General features: G+C 39.0%; 1 protein-coding gene across 2 annotated transcripts in view; it reads right to left on the bottom strand.

The window, feature by feature from the left end:
* The window catches only part of LOC150088337 (ras-related protein Rab-22A-like), a 122,677-nt gene that overhangs the window by 79,532 nt on the left and 21,675 nt on the right, over positions 1 to 21,470 (bottom strand). For both annotated transcript variants that reach the window (XM_090370726.1, XM_090370727.1), the window contains one exon: positions 10,048 to 10,144. In XM_090370726.1, the coding sequence (XP_090226852.1) occupies positions 10,048 to 10,144 (97 nt within the window). The remainder of the gene's footprint in view (positions 1 to 10,047; positions 10,145 to 21,470) is intronic.

Below are 21,470 nucleotides of genomic sequence, written 5' to 3'. Positions count from 1 at the left end.
AGTATGGATTCCGTCAATGTTGATCCACTTTTGATATTCTGCCTTACATTACCCATCTATGGACAAATTCAATGGAAAAGTTTGGTGAAATTCAAGCAGTTACTCGGCATTTCAAAGGCTTTTGATCATGTTTGGTATAAAGGTCTTCTAAATATGCTTCCATCGTACATTTTGCCAACTGTTTTTTGTAATTGGGTATTCAGTTTTCTCTCTGACCATTCCCTTCAGGTGATGGTAGATTGTCCTCTGTCTTCTAACTTCCCTATTAATGCTGGTGTTCCCCAAGGTTCTGTTCTGTCTGTCTCTCTCTCTCTCTCCCCCACTCATTTCATCTTGTATATTAATGACCTTCTTCCATTAACCAGAAATGTTATCCATAGTTTTACTGATGATAGCACATTGCATTACACCTTCCAGTTTGAGAAAACTTGCCCTGCTCAAACAGGTTCAACTTCTCAAATAACTGTTACCAATTCCTTATGGTGATCACCAGGTAATTCTCCAGTTCGGCAATGATAACTTGGTTGATTTCAAACCTTCTAAAACTAAGTCTGGTCTTATTTCTTGCAAAAAGGATTCTTCTGCTCCTATGATTATCTTTGATGACACTCCATATATATATCTATTGGGGATTACCCTGACTTCTAAGCACATTATTAATATTGCTTCCTCTGTATCTAAAAAACAGGCGCCTCCGTAGCCAGGTGGGAAGGAGCAGCAGTGTGTAGCACACGCTTCTTGATTAGACCGGGGTTCGAGCCCGTCACCACCAAATACGGAGGATGCGGAAAGGTCAAGGAATGACCACCGCATATCCCGGAGCAATATGGCCTTAGTTGCTAATGCTCCTAAAAACCAAATAACAATAACAATCTAAAAAACTGGGTTTTCTCTTAAGCTCCCGGTGTTACTTTTCTTCCAAACAGCTGTTCATTCTGTACAAATCGCAAATCTGCCCTACCATGGAATATTGTTCCCTCATCTGGAGCAGTGTCCCCAAAACCTCTCTCAGGCTTCTAGATTCCATTCAAAAGAGGGCAGTTAAGTTAATGACTCATCTAACAGTCTCTCCACTCCCCATCTCACAGACGTTCTGTTTCTACTTGCATGCCTTTTCTACAGATACTTCCATGGGCTTCTTCTGAATTGGTTTCTATAATCCTCACTCTTTCTTTGAAAGTAGTCCGAACAAGTATGCAACTAGTCAAGATCCTTTTATTGTTCAACCTCAAACTCACAAAACCAACTTTGCTTCTTCCTCATTTATTCATTCAACTTCTGTTTTTTGAAACAACCTTTCTTTCTATGTATTTCCTGAAAATTACAATCTACAGAAATTGAAGTCTAATGTCAACATATATCTTCCTTTATCTTCTGAGCCTTGAACCCATGCATGGTAGGTTCTAATACCTTTCATGTTTGGGGTTTTCATTAAAAAAAAAAAAAAAAATTTCTTGTCAACCTATTCTGTCCTGGAATGATTGTGCAAGGCTTGTGGGTAGAACTGTTCTCACAATGATCTGTGGTTGTTAGGAGGAGAGACTGCTTCTACAGTAATAAAATGCACTTAAATAAAAGGGTGCAAGAATATTTGCGGATTTTATCAAAGCAGTGCTAGGTTGGTCGGAAAACTGCTAGCTTGGGGAGGATACAGATTAATATATACAGTGTCTTCCATGACACTGTTGCGCATGGAAGACTATTGTACAAATTGGAGCAGAATGGTATTAAGGGTAAGTTGCTACAATGGATAAAAGTATGGTTAAGTGCAAGAAGACAGAGGGTGGTAATCAATGGGTGCTGCTCTTCTTGGACTAATGTTATTAGTGGAGTCCCAAAGGGTTCGGTGTTGGGTCCACCGTTGTTTTGTATATTTATCAATGATATTGATGAAGGTATATCAGGCTTAGTATCGAAGTTTGCAGATGATACAAAGGTTGGCAGGGTTGTTAATGACAGTAATGGCAGTGTGCTACTGCAACAGGATCTAGATAATTTGGGCAGATGGGCTAAGAAGTGGCAACTGAAGTTTAACCTTGACAAATGCAAAGTACTGCATATGGGTAGAAGTAAACCCAGAGAAACGTACCAACTGTGTGGTACTACACTTAAGGTGGTAGAAAATGAAAAAGACCTGGGAGTAATTGTGCAGGAAGATATGAAGTTTTCTGAGCAATGCAGACAGGCTGCAAGGGCAGGTCATGGGGTTTTGTCAATGATATATAGGAATTTTGCTAGCAGGGAAAAGGAGGTGATTATCCCTCTGTATAAGGCAATGGTCAGGCCACGCCTTGAGTACTGCGTACAGGTCTGGAGGCCTCATTTTAGGAAGGATGTAGATTTACTTGAGCGTGTACAGAGAAGGGCAACAAGATTGGTGAGGGGAATGAAGGGATCCTCTTATCAAGAGAGGCTTAAGTTCTGCAAATTGCAGTGGCTGGAGACTAGGCACCTGCGCGGTGATCTGATTGAGGTGCATAAGGCCTTGAATGGGTTCAGCACGCTAAATTCTGATGGGATCCTTCCACTTGTTCAGATTACGAACCTAAGGGGACATAAATTCAAATTGAGAAAGGACAGATGTAGAATAGATGTACGGAAATTTGCCTTTAGCCAGCGGGTGGTTAATTGCTGGAACAAACTTCCATCTGTCGTTGTGGAAGTTGATAGGTTGAATAAATTTAAGGAGGAACTGGACAGGCATTTGGAGGGAATGGTGTGATTTTTTTTTTTTTTTTTTTTGGCTGATGCTGCATAAGCTCATACATTTGCTTTCTTGCATCACATGCCACTACTACTACATTAATAATAGCCACATGAAGAGGTGAAATTGATTGTTGCACTGCTTATACTGGAACCTTCAGCAGTATGGAAAGCAAGGTACCAAGAATTCCAATGTACGCTGTGTTTGTTATGGAACAAAGACATACATGGGATGTGTTAGGGTAACTAAGAGTAAGAACAACTGCATATATACTTGCATGTACACCAATTCTAGGAGCATGGTAAATAAATCACAAGAATTTGAAGTGCTGTTCAAGTCATCAAATGCAGACATTGTGGAGATATCGGAGATGTGGTGTTATGCACATGTACGAGATGCAGAATTTTAACATGGGAATTACAATGACAGAACAATAAGGGGAAGGGATGCAGAATTTGAATATGGAGAGTACAATGTGTACAGAAAGGACAGACAGGACGTGGGGGGGTACACTCTTTGTTCAGAAGCACACATTATTAAGGCAGTGCATCTAGTTGACATGGGTGGTGAGTATAATGTTGAGACAGTATGATGTGACATAAGCACAAAGAAAACAAAACTGAGTGTAGCAGTGTGTTATAGGCCTAATGACTGTGATGAGTATAATGAACAAATTTACAGAGAAACAGTGGGTGAGTAAATCAGAATGTCTTAAAATGATGGATTTTACCTTTCCAGATACTGACTGGAACTTGTGGTTTGATTGTTCACAGACCAGCAAGACTTTTGTGGATTTGAAGACAGTTTTATTCAACAGCATGTTAAGAGGCAACAAGAAAGAACATTATTTTTGATCTCATTATTAGCAATGATTCATGTCAAATCCACAGATATCCACTAGGTGGCAGTGATCACAGTGTAGTGACATGTGGGATTTACTTAAAGATGTAACAAAAATCAAGGGTAAAAGGAAAGGTTTTTGCTTTTGCAAAGGAGACTATAGTGGTTCAGACAGTTTTTAAATTCTATACAGTGTGTCTAACTAATGATGTTACCAATAAAAAATTCTAAATGGGAAACATTCAGGAAAATAATCATAGAAGCTACTAGGCTTTTCATAACAACTAAAAAATACTGTTGAAGGCTTAGACCTAAATGGATGTGAGATGAACTAATGAAACACATGGCAGAGAATAAAAATGCAGGGGATGCACATAAATTATCAGGTGATACAGATGCATATGGTAAACTAGAAGTCTACGTATAAAAGGGTTTGCAATCAAGTTACAAAATGGGTTAGATAAATGAAGGCAGATTATGAGAAATCTTTGGCAGGAGATGAAAAGAAAACCAGCAGACTCCTTTACTTATGAAAACACCAGAACAAAGGGGATGAATCACATTGGTCCACCTGATATTGATGATTTAACTGTTGATGATTCTGCTCACTTTGCTGAAAAACTGAGAAGTTATTTTTCATCTACTTTCATACACAAGGAATTCTTTAGGCAAGCGGATGCCAGAAGTTTATCAAAACATAACAGGAAGCTTAATGATTTTGTGATAACTGAAAGGAAAGCAGAAGAAATATTGTTGAAGTTAGACATAAGAAATGCAACTGAGGTAGATGGTATCTATCCAGTCATATTGAGGGGGGGGGGGAGGGAGCAAAGGAGGTAATCAAACCTTTAGTAGCCGTAATTATGAGAGCATTTTTGAAATCGGGGGAGGTCCCTGTGGACTGGAGATGTGTGAATGTATCCCCAATTCACAAAGGAGGAGTTAAAGGATGGCACAAGTAATTACAGATCTGTTAGCTTAACTTCTGTTCCAGTGAAAATAATGGAGTCACTGGTTAAAGAAGTAATGCAGGACCATCTAGACAGGAGTGAAGTTATACTTCAGTCACAGTATGAATTTGTTAAGGAGAGATCTTGTCTGACTAATTTGTTGAATACTATGATGCAGTAAAAAAGGAACTGGATGCAAAAAGTAATCTTGATATCATACACTTGGATTTCAGAAAAGCTTTTGATTCTGTTGCACATAAAAGACTGCTGTACAAATTGATACATTGTGGCATTAAGGGCATGTTAATGCCTTATGCTAATGTTTTGCCTGGTGAGCCCTATCATCCTATCACTGCTCTTAACATTGTCCCCATGTAGAGGGTGCTGCCTTTGCAAGGGTGCCCTCTATCCCCTATTCTTCTACTTCCTGGTGGAAGCCATCCTATCATCCCCCCTCTCCCCAAACTCATACTGTCACCCTCTTGCTTTTTTTTCTCCTTTGGATCCTCCCAGGCAAGCCTAGGTGTTGCCAGGGTTCACCCTGCAGAAATTTGGCACAAGTAATTACAGATCTGTTAGCTTAACTTCTGTTAAGCTAACAGATCTGTAACACAAGGAATTCTTTAGGCAAGCGGATGCCAGAAGTTTATCAAAACATAACAGGAAGCTTAATGATTTTGTGATAACTGAAAGGAAAGCAGAAGAAATATTGTTGAAGTTAGACATAAGAAATGCAACTGAGGTAGATGGTATCTATCCAGTCATATTGAGGTTGGGGGGAGGGAGCAAAGGAGGTAATCAAACCTTTAGTAGCCGTAATTATGAGAGCATTTTTGAAATCGGGGGAGGTCCCTGTGGACTGGAGATGTGTGAATGTATCCCCAATTCACAAAGGAGGAGTTAAAAGATGGCACAAGTAATTACAGATCTGTTAGCTTAACTTCTGTTCCAGTGAAAATAATGGAGTCACTGGTTAAAGAAGTAATGCAGGACCATCTAGACAGGAGTGAAGTTATACTTCAGTCACAGTATGAATTTGTTAAGGAGAGATCTTGTCTGACTAATTTGTTGAATACTATGATGCAGTAAAAAAGGAACTGGATGCAAAAAGTAATCTTGATATCATACACTTGGATTTCAGAAAAGCTTTTGATTCTGTTGCACATAAAAGACTGCTGTACGAATTGATACATTGTGGCATTAAGGGCATGTTAATGCCTTATGCTAATGTTTTGCCTGGTGAGCCCTATCATCCTATCACTGCTCTTAACATTGCCCCCATGTAGAGGGTGCTGCCTTTGCAAGGGTGCCCTCTATCCCCTATTCTTCTACTTCCTGGTGGAAGCCATCCTATCATCCCCCCTCTCCCCAAACTCATACTGTCACCCTCTTGCTTTTTTTTCTCCTTTGGATCCTCCCAGGCAAGCCTAGGTGTTGCCAGGGTTCACCCTGCAGAAATTTGTGACCCTACTGCCTGGCCCACCTCCACATGGTGAAGGCAATGGTGGGATCTTGGCTTTGCAATGGCCCAACAACAACAAAGAGGCCAGATGAACAACCAACACAACACACACAATGCAAACTACACCCAGCATAATCTACAGTTTTCTGACTTGTACAGAGTTGTATTGCATCACAAAAGATCATCGCAGAGTTGGGGGACCCCTAAGGCCACAAGACCTATAACATTATGTCCTTTCAGTACACATTGCACTTCCCATATTCAAATTCTGTAAACGTTAGGTGCGAATGACACTATGTCTCTGATATCCTCACAACATCTGCATTTGATGAATTGACCAGCACTTCAAATTCATTAAATTTATTTCCTATGCTCCTAGCATTGGTATACATGCACCTGTAGTTACCCTAACACAGTCCATGTATTTACTTTTACCATGATGAACACAGAAGGCCATGAAATCCCTGGTACCTTGCTTTCCAGCCTGCTGCATTTTCCAATTGAAGCAGCACAAGAATTACTTTCACCTTTAACTATAGCTTCTGTTAATCTATTAGTCTGTCCCCCCCCCCAGGCTAGCAGTTTTCTGAGCAGCCTAACACTGTAACATCAGCAAATATTCTCCACCCCTTCTAATTAAGTGTATATTCCATCCCTGTAGTAGAAACAGTCTCTCCTATTATCCAAGTAAACAATGATTAAATTATTTCCTGCATACAGCTCATGGGTGATGCTATCAAAATACTCACCAAATTAGTTAAACAAATTTTTTCTGCGTGCTGTGTTTTATTCAGAATTCGATTCCTACCCAAATGATGCTGCATTACACTCCTGGTCATTGATTCCATGATTTTCTCTAAAACTGATATCAGACTGGTCAGAAATTACCCAATCACTTTTATAACTGCCATTATGTATTAGGGATATACTGTTACTTCTCCAATCCTAGGGAATCTCTGCAGATTCCAGTGTCATTCTCATAATTAAACTTAATGGTTTAATGCACTCTTTTGCCACCTCTCTCAGAATTACTGAGTATATGTCATTAATTCTAAGTGACTCACTTGCCCTCCAGTTCAAAAGTTTTTCTTATAAATAATCTTCAACATCACCAATTTTCTGCTTTCAGCATCATTGCATGGTTTTTCCTCACCACAAAGGGATTTATTTTGTAAACATTGATGCAAAGTATCCACTCAATTCATCCGTAATAATTAGCTATCTAATACTTTCCTGCACCATTTACACAACGTTCTGATATGATCCTTTCTTTTCATTTTATTTGCATACATGAAAAAAATTCCTATAATTCACTTTTGTCATTCTTGCTTTTCTATGGTGCTATCATATATCAGTTTAGCTGCTTTTGCTTCCGTACTTTTTTTATTGCTGTAAAACTTTTCCGGACATCTTTTTCTGTTTTATAAAACTGGCTAGTTCATTATTCATCTATCTCAGAATTCTCCTTGTGCTGTAATTTCTAGAGCACAAGGAGACTTCTGTAACTACAGCTGTAAAGGTATACCATAATTTTAATGAATTTACACTCTGTAAGCTATCTCTCCAGTTCAGAGAGGCCATACAGCACCTTAAGATATGGTAATATTCTTTTCCGAAATCAAAACCCATTCCCTTGCCTTTAACAACTGCTTTGATGAATTTGAAGTACAATGTCTCTCCTCATCATTCCACTGAAAACTCCATGATCACTTCCTGCTAGTGGTTTCGGTACTTCAACACTATGATGATCAGATGGATAATGATCAGATTTAGAATATTCTTACCTCTAGTATTTTCCCTAATATGCTGATACAAATAACAGTCATCCAGATTTGTTCCTCATGGTGAGTTTCTCTCTCTCCCACTTGCTCCAATTAATTAAGAACAAATTGAAATCACTAATAGTAAGACATCTGCTTGACCATTCCACTTGCATAGAGAGGCACTCATCATAATCCTCACAATCTTTGGTCTGTAGATTACACCAACTCTCATCACACCTTTGCTTTCAACTATCTCACACCACACAGATTATATACTAGCATGTGTAACTTCTGAATCTGGGAAAGCTTTTGTAGTGCATAATCATGCTTAACTGAAGAATGAGCCCATCACCTCTACTATTTTTCCTATCTTTCAAAGGTATATTGTATATACTGTAGTGGAACTCTTCATTCCTTATTTCCTTTTTGTGATGCCACATTTCCATTGTTTATTATGTCAGTGGTAGTTGTCCAACAATGAATTTGAATTCGCTCATTTCACTGACAATTACTGTAGACACAGTTAAGATCAAGTATTCTTGAATAGTTTTACTATCCTGACACATCGCTTGAAGTTATTTAAGCTTGTTTCTCTAGCATTAGCTTCCCACTCATTTGAAACACAGCCACCCTCAGAACATCTAGTCAATATCGGCTAAGAAAGCAACAAACAAGAATTCCTGAGATGTGTAGGTGTTACCTTGATTTGTATCAATAGATAACATTAGCATTAGTAAAGACACATGATGCAAGAAAGCAAGCTAATATAGAATCAGCAAAACAAAAAATCTAATTTCACCCATCCACTCGCTCCAAATGTTTGTCTAGTTCTGCCTTGAATCTATTTAAGCTATCAACTTCTACAGCGACCGATGGAAGTTTGTTCCAGCAATCAACCACACGCTGGCTAAAGGTAAACTTCTGCACATCTATCCTACAACTGTCTTTCCTCAATTTGAATTTAGGCCCTCTTAGGCAATTATTCTGAGCAAGAGGCAGTACCACACCTTGAATACTTGGTCAGGCCACACCTTGAATACTGTATACAGTACTCAAGGTGTGGCCTGACCATTGCCTTGTACAAGGGAATAATCACATCCTTATCCCTGCTAGAAAAATTCCTCAATATCATTGACAAGACACCATGAGCTACTCTTGCAGACTGCCTGCACTGCTCAAAAAGCTTCATATCTGCCTGCACAATTACCCCCACGTCCTTTTCATTCTCTATCACTGTCAGTGTAGTACCACACAGTTGATACATTACCCTGGGATTACTGCTTCTCATGTGCAGTACTTTACATTTCTTAATGTTAAACTTCAGTTGCCACCTCTCAGCCCATCTGCTCAACTTTTCTAGATCCTGTTGCAGCAGCATACTGTCATTAACAACCCTGCCAACATTCGTATTGTCTGCAAACTTGGACATTAAGCCTGATATACCATCATCAATATCATTAATAAATACAGAAAACAACAATGGACCCAACACTGAACCCTGAGGGACTCCACTAATAACATTAGTCCACGAAGAGCAGTGTCCATTGATTACCACTCTGTCTTCTCCCACTCAACCATCCCTTTATCCATAGGAGCAATTTGTGCAACAGTATCAAAAGCATATCTACCCAAAAACATTTCTGTATTACCCATTTTCCCCAGGTAGCAATTTCCCTGAACAATTCTTTCTTAATCTCTAAGTTAATTGTTAACATTCTGTACTCAAAGTCTGATGCAATCACCTTTTAACTAAGCCCCAACTACCATGATAATGCAAAATGCTGCACTAATTAGACTGACTTCCGAGTGCATAAGTCTAAATTTTTAGGCTTCTGCACTCAAGTCTAAATTTGTTCCTTCAGTACATTAAATTACAATTAAACAGTCTGCTTCTCCCAGAATAAGTTGCATATTTTTTCTTCTAGCACATCTTTTTACTTTTTAAGTTCAATTATTTAACCTGCAAAAAAAGTACCACCAATAATCTGACGGATTTACAATAAAGATCAATATCTGTTGAATATGGTTCCAGCTTGCAAAACATGAGAACTGACTAAAAACATACTTAACCAAAACAGTGGTAAAAACATAGTAACAGATAAGCCTTTTCTTAGGACATAATAATCAGAACACAAAACACTGCCAAAATTTACGCTACTCCAGTAAAATGAATGTATTGAGGGTTTAGGGAAAAAAAAAAGGTAGCAGTGGAACTGAAGTTCTGTAATTCATAATTTTGGGAACATTTCTCCTAAAGGGTATGAATACATGAAAACCTACATTTTTATTTACATATAAATGCACACACACACAATGATATAAACTCACATTTTGCAAGTGAAAAATGAGGCTCCAATGGTTGGTGAAGCTTGTTTATTAAAGACATGACCAACATACCGAAGGACAACACTGCTCTTCCCGACACCTAAAAAATGACAATAATCTGAAAGTCTGTTTTGTCAGGATCTGTGAACCAAATTATACATGGTGACCCAAAAGTCTTGGAGGGGTTTTATTTGGCATGGATTTTAGTTTGAAATTATTAAGCATTTTGCTTTTTTGCAGTTTGCTGAAATTACACATTTTGCTTTTTCCAATCAAGCTAGTCATCAATACATCACCATATTTCATTCAGGAAAGTGTCTGGAATACTAATCATGATCTGGGTGTCCTTAAGCAAGCTGAAGTCCAAACTGGGTTGATGTAGTTCATAACAGCATCAAACAACACCCATCACATGAACCTGACAATGCTGCTTTCTGACAGTAATCCATCCCTAAAAGTTCCTCGGATCAGATTTTAAAAACAGATATCCATCTGTACTTGTACAATATTCAAATTGTTCAAAAAATTAAATAACACAATTAGAGTTGGCTAACATATGTTATTATGATTTTGCAAATACACAATACAAGTGTTAATGCGATTTTCATTTTAACGGATTTGAGAATGAGCAAACTTTTCAAGTATGGGATCTAAGAATCCATACGAAGTTGTCCAGAAATTTCTATACCATACAAAAGTAACTATTTTGTGCAGCATAACAGCCAACAATAACACTGGCCTTTTTTTTTTTTTGATCTTGCAGGTCAAGCACAGTAGTAAAGAAATACAGTGTTTGAGAGAGTTTCGTATCAAACACAACTGAGATGTTGTTTTTGTTGTTGTTGTTTGTTAGCACATTGGCTTCTGTGGCCATAATGCACCTCTCATGGTTTTGTAATTTTCAAGTGACACAACTGAAAATTATTACCAATCACTTCCATTTTACCAATTTTATAACATTAATTTGAAAGATAAAATGTTTTCAAATAAACCATGGAACATTGAAACATTGTAAAAATATATCCACAAAGATATTACAAATAGTGGTGTGCTAACTGTGGTCCTTTGTTATGGAAAATTACTTCATCAGCACAGAGGAATATTTGCAGTAGAACGTAGGCCATCTTAGTGCCAATTTTTTAAAAGCAGTTTGTAATTAATTTCAATCAATATATTTAAATTTTAAAACTTTTCTCCATTTGGAGCCAAAATTTATAGCCACATAAGCCCCTCAAGGCTTTTGGAATGCCCTTTATATATTTGTTCAGTTAATTGTTTAATCATGAAAATTCACTGAGAAGTTTTCCAGGAGATACAAAATGATAAAGCAGCTAATGCAAATAGTTTATATACATATATGAACAAGTTGCATTACATATATACATACATATGCATGTACGCACACTCAGTCCATATACACTTAGTGATCACTGAATTATGACCAGCTCATTGGTTAATGGACTATGTAACTCACTGTATACAAAGCTGAACAGCTTCTGCTAGAGCAGTGGTAATTTGTATCTGTTCATGTAAATCAATGTGATAAAGTAGCAGTTATGGGATGTCGTAAAGATATTAGAGTTTCAAAAGGGCTTGATTGAGGAAGCTTGTGTGTGTATCAGATGCTTCCATATCGAAAACATCACGTCTTGTTAGTTGCTCACAACCCGCCGTGGTTAAGATGTACAAAGAATGATGTCAGTTGAGTCAAACCATTTCTGACAGAACTCTAAAGGATTATGCAAAGTGGATGTTCATAGTGAGCGAATGGTGCAGCACACTGTATGGGCTCAATGGCAAGTCACTGTGCGACAGATGACATTACAATAAAATTTGAGGAATGCAAAAACAATAACCCAAATGATGATGCACTGCGTACTTAGATGTATGCAGTGAATCATCATCACAGCAGATGACAGAAGAGATGCCGACTCCTCACCGCTAATCACTGTCAATGGTGAATGCTGTGGTGTCAACAACACGCTGGTTAGACACTGGAGGACTGGAAATGAGTGTGCCAGTCAGATGAGTCCAAATACCTGGTGCAACATGCCGATGGACGCCTTTGTGTGTGGTGTAAGCAACACAAGTCTGTTCATCCATCATGCATGGTGCCCACTATCAATGCACATGGCAGTGATTTCTTAATATGGGGCATGTTTTGCTGGCTAGAACTAGGACCCCTGGTTCATATGGACCAATGTTTTTCTCTGATGAAATCTATCAGCAGCACTTAGGAGACCATGTGCACCCTGCCACATTATATGCTTTCCAGGACAGAAACAGGATCTTCCAACATGATAATACGCTGAGTCACTGGACCTGAGTTGTTCAAGGAACACAGTGAAGATATCGCCCATCTTGATTAGACTTCAAATTTGCCTGACCTCAATCCAATTGAACACTTATGGGATGTTCTGTTATAGGAAGTGAAGCATATGGACATGCAACTATTATCTATTCTGACACTGTGAAAAGCTTTGCAGGCAGCATCCCTAGACATCTTCAGACATCTAATGGAGTCAATGCCTAGGTTAATAGCAGCTGTGATCCATGCAAACAGTGGCCCAATACTGTATTAGGTAGGTGGTCATAATTTAATGATCACTCAGTGTATATACATACTTCTAAATAGGCCTACAAGGCTGGGACAATTCATATTGAACAATTAGACTTCACATCAGCCAGTATTCAAATAAACAAATTCCAATCCTGCAACTAAAATACTTTATTTACAATAAAATAAAATATATAGTAGTCTAAAACTGATGTGATTTAATTTACAATAAAATACAAAAATATAAAATATGATGATTAAAGCGATACAAACAATTAATAAAATACCGTAACAACTGTAGCTTTCGGAGATAGCGATCTCCTTTCTCAACAGCATATTTCTGCTGTGTGGCACATCCTTAAATAGCAGATCCACGGCACTCGTCACATGGTTCCTCAGGAGTAAGGCCGGAATTTCCCATTTATGCACCTGAACCGGAAATGGCTCGGGAGCGCGATACCTGAAACCGTTCATCTCGCCCAAGAACCACGGTTTCCAAGAGGGGATGTAAACGTACACCCTTGTCTCTATTAATGGAATTGCTAGCTGCCCCAATACGTAAACTCTCAAGCCATTTACGGTCCCAGAACCCCTGTGCATGATCCGTGATGACAGCATCCTCCGGGGAGATTTGATGTTGCTTCTCCCAAAAATGTTCTGCCACGGCAGACTTCCCATAATTTGCGGAATTTATTGCATTCATATGCTCCCCCAGACGGTCTTTCAGTTGTTGCCCCGTCTCACCTACATAACACACCCCACAATCCGGGCATTTAATCTCGTATACCACCCCACTGTTGGCTTCTTTCGTTATGGGGTTTTTGACACAAGATATCACTGTGTACAACCTCCGTCCCGGGAGTTGCACACAGCGTATCTGGCACCCCTGAATTACTCGTGCAATGTGGTCTGAAAGGCCCGGATAGTAGGGAATGTATGCAGTGCTCACAGGGGAGAACGGCTCAGTATGGGTGGACTCCGCTCCTCTAATAATTCTGTCCAACACCCTCTGGGGGTAGCTGCATTTCTTGAGGTCTGCCGTGACACGAATAATTTTGTCATCTCTGTCCTCGGAGGTGCTACAGTGGGACCACACCCTATCTACTAAAGCCTTGACAACACTACCCTTGTGTTGGCTTACCCAGATTCTACGGGCTCCCCAAGATACATAAAGTGGGTGTACCACTCAGGCCAATTGTATCATTTGTAAATAGTCCCACGTATGCTATCAAGGTACCTAGCCAAGTTGATCGCACCCATAGTAGGACTTTCCAACTTGGTTATCAAGAATAGCAAAGAGTTTGTGGATTTTATAAAAGGATAGACTATACGAGAAGACGAGATTATGATTTCTTTTGATGTTGCATCATTGTTCACTTGTATCCATATTAAATTCGGAGTCCAGTGTGTCAGAATGGCATTAGAAAAGGATGTTTTGTTAAATACTAGGTCTCCTCTTAGTGCTAATGATATTTGTGAAGTGTGGAGTTCTGTTTATCCAGTACCACCATGATTTTCCAAGATGTCATGTATAAGCAGATCCATGGCACAGCCATGGGTTCCCCCATTAGTGCCATAGTGACTAACTTAGCTATGGAAGAGTTGGAAGTTCGAATTTTTGAGGGTTTGGAATTTCCCATGCATAAATGGAAAAGATTTGTTGATGACACATTCACCATTATACAAAAGGGGAGGGAGAATCAGATACTTGATGTACTTAATAGCTTCTCCCCTTTTATTAAATTTACTTCGGAGGTGGAAGCAGAGGGAACCCTACCATTCCTTGACGTGTTGGTTATTAGGGATGGTTGTAGGCTCAAGACCAAGGTGTTTAGAAAGCCCATGTGCCGAGGTCAATATATTCATTATACCTTGGCACAAGCCAGCCAGCCAGGTTTTTTATAAATATGAAAATTTTATAAAATTCAATCTCTTGGTGGTACACCAGTAATCTTTTTGTGGCACACTGGTTGGGAAGGTCTATATTAAAGGATCTGTATAAGTGGGCTCTTCACAACAAGCTCACCACTAGTTCTAAAACTAAGATGATTATTTCTAAGACTAAATTAGATCTAAACAGACCTCAAATTAAAATTAATGGGACTCAACTTCCTCTTGTAACTGAAGTGAAATATTTAGGAGGGACAACTGATTACAAGCTAAATTTCTCTGCACATGTTTTCCCCACTCTGTTCTTGATACGAGGATATCAAGAACAGAGTGGGGATTGTCGAGAAAAAAATTGAAGTTATACTATTCTGCAGTCTTCCTCCCTATGGTTGGTTGCTGGTGCTGGTGCATGATACCATAGGGTGGTAATTGTTAGATTTGAACTAAAACTCATGTCATTGCAAAGGACAATGCTGTTGACTATGATAAATGTTTGTCGAAATCGATGGTTGCCTTGCAGGTATTAGCCAGTGTTAACATTGGACTTTTTCTTAGTGTTTCGAGGGCCATGTTTTCATATCTGTAAACAGATTCCAACTGCATTTATGGGGATTGAGACTGACATCCAACAAGATGCTGAGAGAGAGAGAGAGAGAGAGAGAGAGAGAGAGAGAGAGAGAGAGAGAGAGAGAGAGAGAGAGAGAAAAACAAAAATGTTGGAATGAGTTAGTGAACAAATGGCAAGACAGATGGGATACATCTGAAGGTGGATTAGTGATTAAGAAATTTATTCCTCAGGTTTCTTATTTAATGGACATAAGGAGAAATAAGTGGTTCTCTTTGAGCATTTTCAGATCTTATATTTTTACAGGACATGGTTTGTTAAAAGATAAACTGTATAAATTCAGTCTGAGCAATACACCTCTGTTTTTGTGGAGAGGCCAAGAGTTGGAGCCATGTTTTGTATGACTGTCCACAATATTTGGACATCAAGACAGAATTTGAACCTACTGTGGGAACAATTCCTCCTGGTCAAGAGACTAAACTTACTGAAACTCCCTTTAATCTAAATGCACTTCATGTATTTGCCAATCAGGTGTTTAAAAAGTGAAAATTTCTGCTGACACAAATGGCTTTGGATAGGTCCAGTGTGTTGTAAAAATTGAGTACACAGGTAATAATTTTTATTAAGAAAAAGAATGTACAGTATAAATACTTTATGAAGGCAGTGCAAAGAAAAAGAAAGTTCTATTTTCTTTTTCTCATTTTTTAAAATTCCCCTTTTATTTTTTCCCCTTCCTTCCCCCTCCTCTGGAGTGGGCTCCCAGAGGTGTTTTTTTTTTTTTTTTTGTTTTCTCACAAACTGAGAACCTATGCTTCCTACCTACTGGAACTAGCCCACCTTCCAATGGTGTGGTCAAGTACTCAGAAGCAGCTTTCCAGGTAATTGCTGCTGCTGGGTAGCCAAGCAGCCAGAACAAACAACACAACACACACTAACTACACAAACCTTACACTACTACATATCTGGTTCATATCACTGTAATTTTACAGAGTCTGTAAAATTACAGTGATATGAAGTTGATATGAATTAATATTCTAGGAGCTGCCCTTAACAATAACACATGTAATGGTATACCTTAAACATGCCTTAAATAAGATGTAACGGTGCTTTCCCCACACTTTTGTGTTCAAATAGAAGAATGCCTGGAACATTTAAGGAGTACCCTTTGGCTGGGATCTCTGGGAGTAGTGCCTCCATATATGGTTTTCTTGTGGTCATTAATCAACTGGTGAGGCATCTACATGTGGCAGACTTGAAAGTAGCCCCAAAACACTTGTACACAGTGTTCCATACATAGAGTGAAAATCTCTGCTCAAACTATAGATGGTTAGCTCCTATTGTCATCCATTATGCAATTCTGATGAATGAAAAAGTCATAACACCACTTTCTCACATGCTACACTGATATGATATTAGGGTCATACACAGCTACAAGTTTCAAGTGCTTTTCCACTAGTAGGGTAGGCTTTGTTCACAGAAACAAAATTACTGCTTGCACCTCAACCACATTTAGTACAGTCACCATGTTCCACGTAACCTAAATAACTGCACACACAGAGATTAATCTGTGTAGTTACACATGATTTATTATGCTTCTGCTTATAGGGCGAAGGTTATAGTTGTACTATGCAAGTACATTGCAGGATTATATTTGGAATGTTGTATTTATGTTTGGAGAATGCATTTGCAAAAAGACAGTGAGCTTCTAGAAATTCCCCTTTTATTTTTTCCCCTTCCTTCACACTCCTCTGGAGTGGGCTCCCAGAGGTGTTTTTTTTTTTGTTTTCTCACAAACTGAGAACCTATGCTTCCTACCTACTGGAACTAGCCCACCTTCCTATGGTATGGACAAGTACTCAGAAGCAGCTTTCCAAAGATGGGCAATTTATCTAATGCAATTAGTAAAGGAAGGGGGGTGTCCATATGAGGAGAGATTGCAAAGGTTACAGAGCATGGAAATTTTGGTATCTCAGAGGGCGATCTGACTGAGATGATGTATAAGGCAGTGAGGGGGTGGTGGCAAATTGAATGATAGAATTTCACAGTGAAATGGGGCAAAAACATCAAAGGACAAACTATTCAGAGAACCTAGTAGACCAGATCTAGGAAGTTTATATTTGGTTGTCTATGCTGTCAACTACAAATAAACTATCTTTGTCAGTAGATGAAGCTATCAGTCCAGAAAGACTTAAGAGGTAACTGGATTTCTAGCAGTGGGAAGAGTATGATAGTGGGATTTAGCAAAAACCTAGCTTCCTTTCATCCTATGCTAATAAGCCAATGCTGCTTACTGAAGCAATCAATATGCTAACAAATTAATGAGTTACACCCTGTTTATGAACATTTGTTACTGAGGAATACAATAGGAAACCTTACTTTTTTACTTCCCCTGATAACGACCATAAGTTTGATAATCCAAGAGGATATATAATTTGTACTACTGCAGCGGCATAACTACATCCTGGTTAAGTTGTTACTTTTTGGTATTCCTTAGAAACATTATGTACAGAAACATTTTTGCATATAAACATAATTTCACTTAAACAATTTAGTCAATAAAAGTGAACATACATAGTTTTAACTAATGTTTTTGTTTTAATATTTGTTTTCAAAGTGTTAAAAAAGGATAGATTCATTATTTATATGGTTTCAAAACATTTAAATTTTTAAAATACGGATGGATTGTATTCTCTCACTCAAGCATTAGGGCTGATGATTCGATGTATTTTGGGGTCAGGCTTGGGGTTTGCAAGCCTCCGATTCCGTGGTGCATTGCATCATTGATTTTGTCTACAAGGGTGTGGAATACATGTAAACTATTTGTGTAGTTGTTCCAGCAACGGAGGTTATCAGCACCAGAGTGTTCTACAAGACATCATAGAAATAATCCTCCTTTTATTAACTAATAGAATTTTAACAAACATTTTATCATTTCTGCTGTTGGAAAACCTTAAGTAATCTCCCTGCATTTGTCAACAGCGATCCCGCTGGAAGTCAGCATTTGCGAACCAGTTCCCGAGGCAGTAGGATGGACGAGTATTCAAACGTTGAACTGGCCGACATGCACCTCGCGTATGGAGCTGAGGACTGTAACGGGCACGCCGCTCTGTGCTTGTGCCAGGAACGTTTCTCGCACAGGCGTGCTCCTCATCATACGATTTTCGCACGTGTGCACAGAAGGTTACCGTGAGACTGGTTGTTTCACGAGAGGTACCATGAATCAAGAGCGAACGAGAAAGCCAGACAATGAGGAGAATGTCCTACGTCTTGCAGAAGGCAATCCGAGTACTCGAGCGATAGGCCAACGATTGGGTATTTCCCAATCCACTGTATGGAGGATACTGTCAACAAACCAAATGAGTTCATACCATCTGCAATGCGTCCAATCATTGGAGCCTGCGGATTATCCACTTCGGAGGACTTTTGCTACTTGGTTTCTTCAACAGAAACGGTTCGCAAATGCTGACTTCCAGCGGGATCGCTGTTCACGCAACCTCCCGTTCAATGTCCTCTACTGCATAACGAAGGCATTTCGGACCCTGCAATGCTATGTGATTCCGATTCGCCTTTGTGCCCCCTACACCTCCTGCAAGTTTGTCGTACTGGTAGTGAATCACCCTGTATAACATTGAAGGCATAAATATCAGCTGTGGATACTACATGTGACTGTTAAGAAATGATTTTCTCAGAGAATATCTGACAAGACCTATTTATAGTGTCTTAGAAATATCACTATTTTGAGATTTTATACCTTTCAGTACACAGAACTTGAAGTTGGACTTCACTAGTCTAAAATAATCTATCATTTTTAGAAGATAATAAAAAATTGATTAATAAATTTTTGATACCAATACAAAGGGACCAAAAATAACCAAACTAATGAAACCATCAAAAGTTCCATGGGTTTTTAGTATCAACTACAAATATAAAATTAAATACGTACAAACATAATAGTAGTATTCTCTGATACAGTAAAATCTAAAATAAATTCAAATAACTACATTAAGTAAATAATAAACATACCGAAAAAAAATACAGGGCAGAGACATTAGATTAAACGGGCAGATGGTAGCTAGTCTTTTGGACCCTTCAGCAAAATACCTACTGCACATTAACTGCTGGTTCAAGGTTAATGGCTGTTACTTGTATTTTGAAATCAAGGTATTGTTAGCATATTAGCAGAGTAATTACATAAAACATACTAATGTTTCATGTAATAACTCTGCTAACATGCTAATAATACCTTCATATCTGACTGTAATTGTGAAGTCAGATAGGAAGTTCTCTGAGCAGTACAGATAGACTGCCAGGACAGCTACAGGAATTTTGCTAGTAAGGATAAGTAGGTGATTATCCCATTGTATAAGGTATTGGTCAGGCCACATCTTGAGTACTGTATTCAGGTCTGGAGGCCTCATTTTAGGAAGAATATAGAACTGCTGGAACGGATATACAGAAGAGCAACGAGAAACAAAGGAGTGCTCTTACCAAGAAATGTTTTAGTTTTGCAAATTGCAATGTCTGGATATTAGGTGATATAATTGAGGTGTTAAAGGCTTTGAATGGCTTGAATAAACTCAGTGCTAATGGGATTCTTCCTCAGACTATACACATTAGCATTAGTAGAGGCATTTGATGCAAGAAAGCAAGCTTATGCAGCATCAGCCAAAAAAAAAAAAAAAAAAACCCACTTCCACTTCACCCCTCTGTTCGTTCAAAATACCTGTCCAGCTGAGCCTTAAACTTATTTAGGCTATCAACCTCCACCACAAGGGATGGAAGTCTGTTCCACCAACCAACCACCCGCTGGCTAAAGGCAAATTTCCGCACGTCTATCCTACATCTGTCTTTCCTCAATTTGAATTTATGCCCTCTCAGGTGATTTTTCTGAGCTAGAGGAAGAATCCCATCAGCATTGAGCATGCTTAAACCATTCAAGGCTTTATACACCTCTATCAGATCACCTCGCTGGTGCCTAGTCTCCAGACACTAATTTGCAAAACTTAAGCCTTTCTTTGTAAGAGCACCCCTTTGTTCCATTCACTAATCTTGTTGCCCTTCTCTGTACTCGTTCCAGCAGCTCTACATCCTTCTTGAAATGAGGCCTCCAGACCTGTATACAGTACTCTAGGTGTGGCCTGACCATCGCCTTATACAATGGAATAATCACCTCCTTATCCCTGCTGGAAAAATTCCTGTATATCATTGACAATACTCCATGAGCTACTCTTGCAGCCCGTCTGCACTGCTCAGAGAACTTCATATCTGCCTGCACAACCACCCCCAAGTCCCTTTCATTCTCTACCACTGTCAGTGTAGTACCACAGAGTTGATACATTGCTCTGGGGTTGCTGTTTCCCATGTGTAGTACTTTACATTTGTCACTGTTAAACTTCATTTGCCACCTCTCAGCCCATCTGCTCAACCTTTCCAGATCCTGTTGCAGCAGCATAGTGTCAGTAGTGTCCTTGACAACCCTGCCAACCTTTGTATTGTCTGCAAACTTGGACATTAAGCCCGATATACCATCATCAATATCATTTATAAATACAGAAAACAATAATGGACCCAACACTGAGCCCTGAGGGACTCCACTAATAACATCAGTCCACGATGAGCAGTGTCCATTGATTACCACTCTCTGTCTTCTCCCCCTCAACCACCCCTTTATCCATAGCAGCAATTTGCCTCCAATGTCACACTGCTCCAATTTGTGTAGCAGTCTTCCATGTGCAACAGTATCAAAAGCCTTTCTAAGATCCAAGTATATAATATCAAAGTTATTCCCTGCATCCAGTTCTTTTGTGACTGCATCATAGTATCCAATCAAGTTGGTCAGGCAAGACTTCCCCTTAACAAAACCATGCTGTGTCTGAGCTATAACTGAAGTCTTGTCTAAATGATCCTGCAGTGCTTCTTTAACCAGTGCCTCCATTACTTTTCCTGGAACAGAAGTTAGGCTCACAGGTCTATAATTACTTGTGTCAGCCTTTGATCCTCCTTTGTGAATTGGGGTCACATTTGCACATTTCCAGTCTATGGGTACCTCCCCTGAGTCCAAGGAAGCTCTCATAATTATGGCTAAGGGTTTGCTTACTTCCTTTGCTTTCTCCTTTAATATAACTGGATAGATCCCATCCACCCCGGGTGCCTTTCTTGTGTTTATCTTCAACAGTTTCTCCTCCACTTTACTCCCAGTTATTTCAATATTCTGTAGCTTACTGCTAGAGTTGAATACACCTCTGGCATTCCCCTCGCTGAATAACTCCTCATGTGTGAATGTCGATGCAAAATATTCATTTAGTTTGTTAGCTACCTGAGCAGGATCATCAACACTTGACCCATCAATATCAAGTGGACCAATCTGATTCATCCCCTTCCTTCTAGAGTTTACATAAGTAAAGAACTCTTTGC

This window comes from Mastigoproctus giganteus, chromosome 3 (assembly GCF_048544385.1).
Source record: "Mastigoproctus giganteus isolate SK-2022 chromosome 3, ASM4854438v1, whole genome shotgun sequence".
NCBI lineage: Eukaryota > Metazoa > Arthropoda > Arachnida > Uropygi > Thelyphonidae > Mastigoproctus > Mastigoproctus giganteus.
This window is presented reverse-complemented; position numbering and strand designations above follow the sequence as displayed.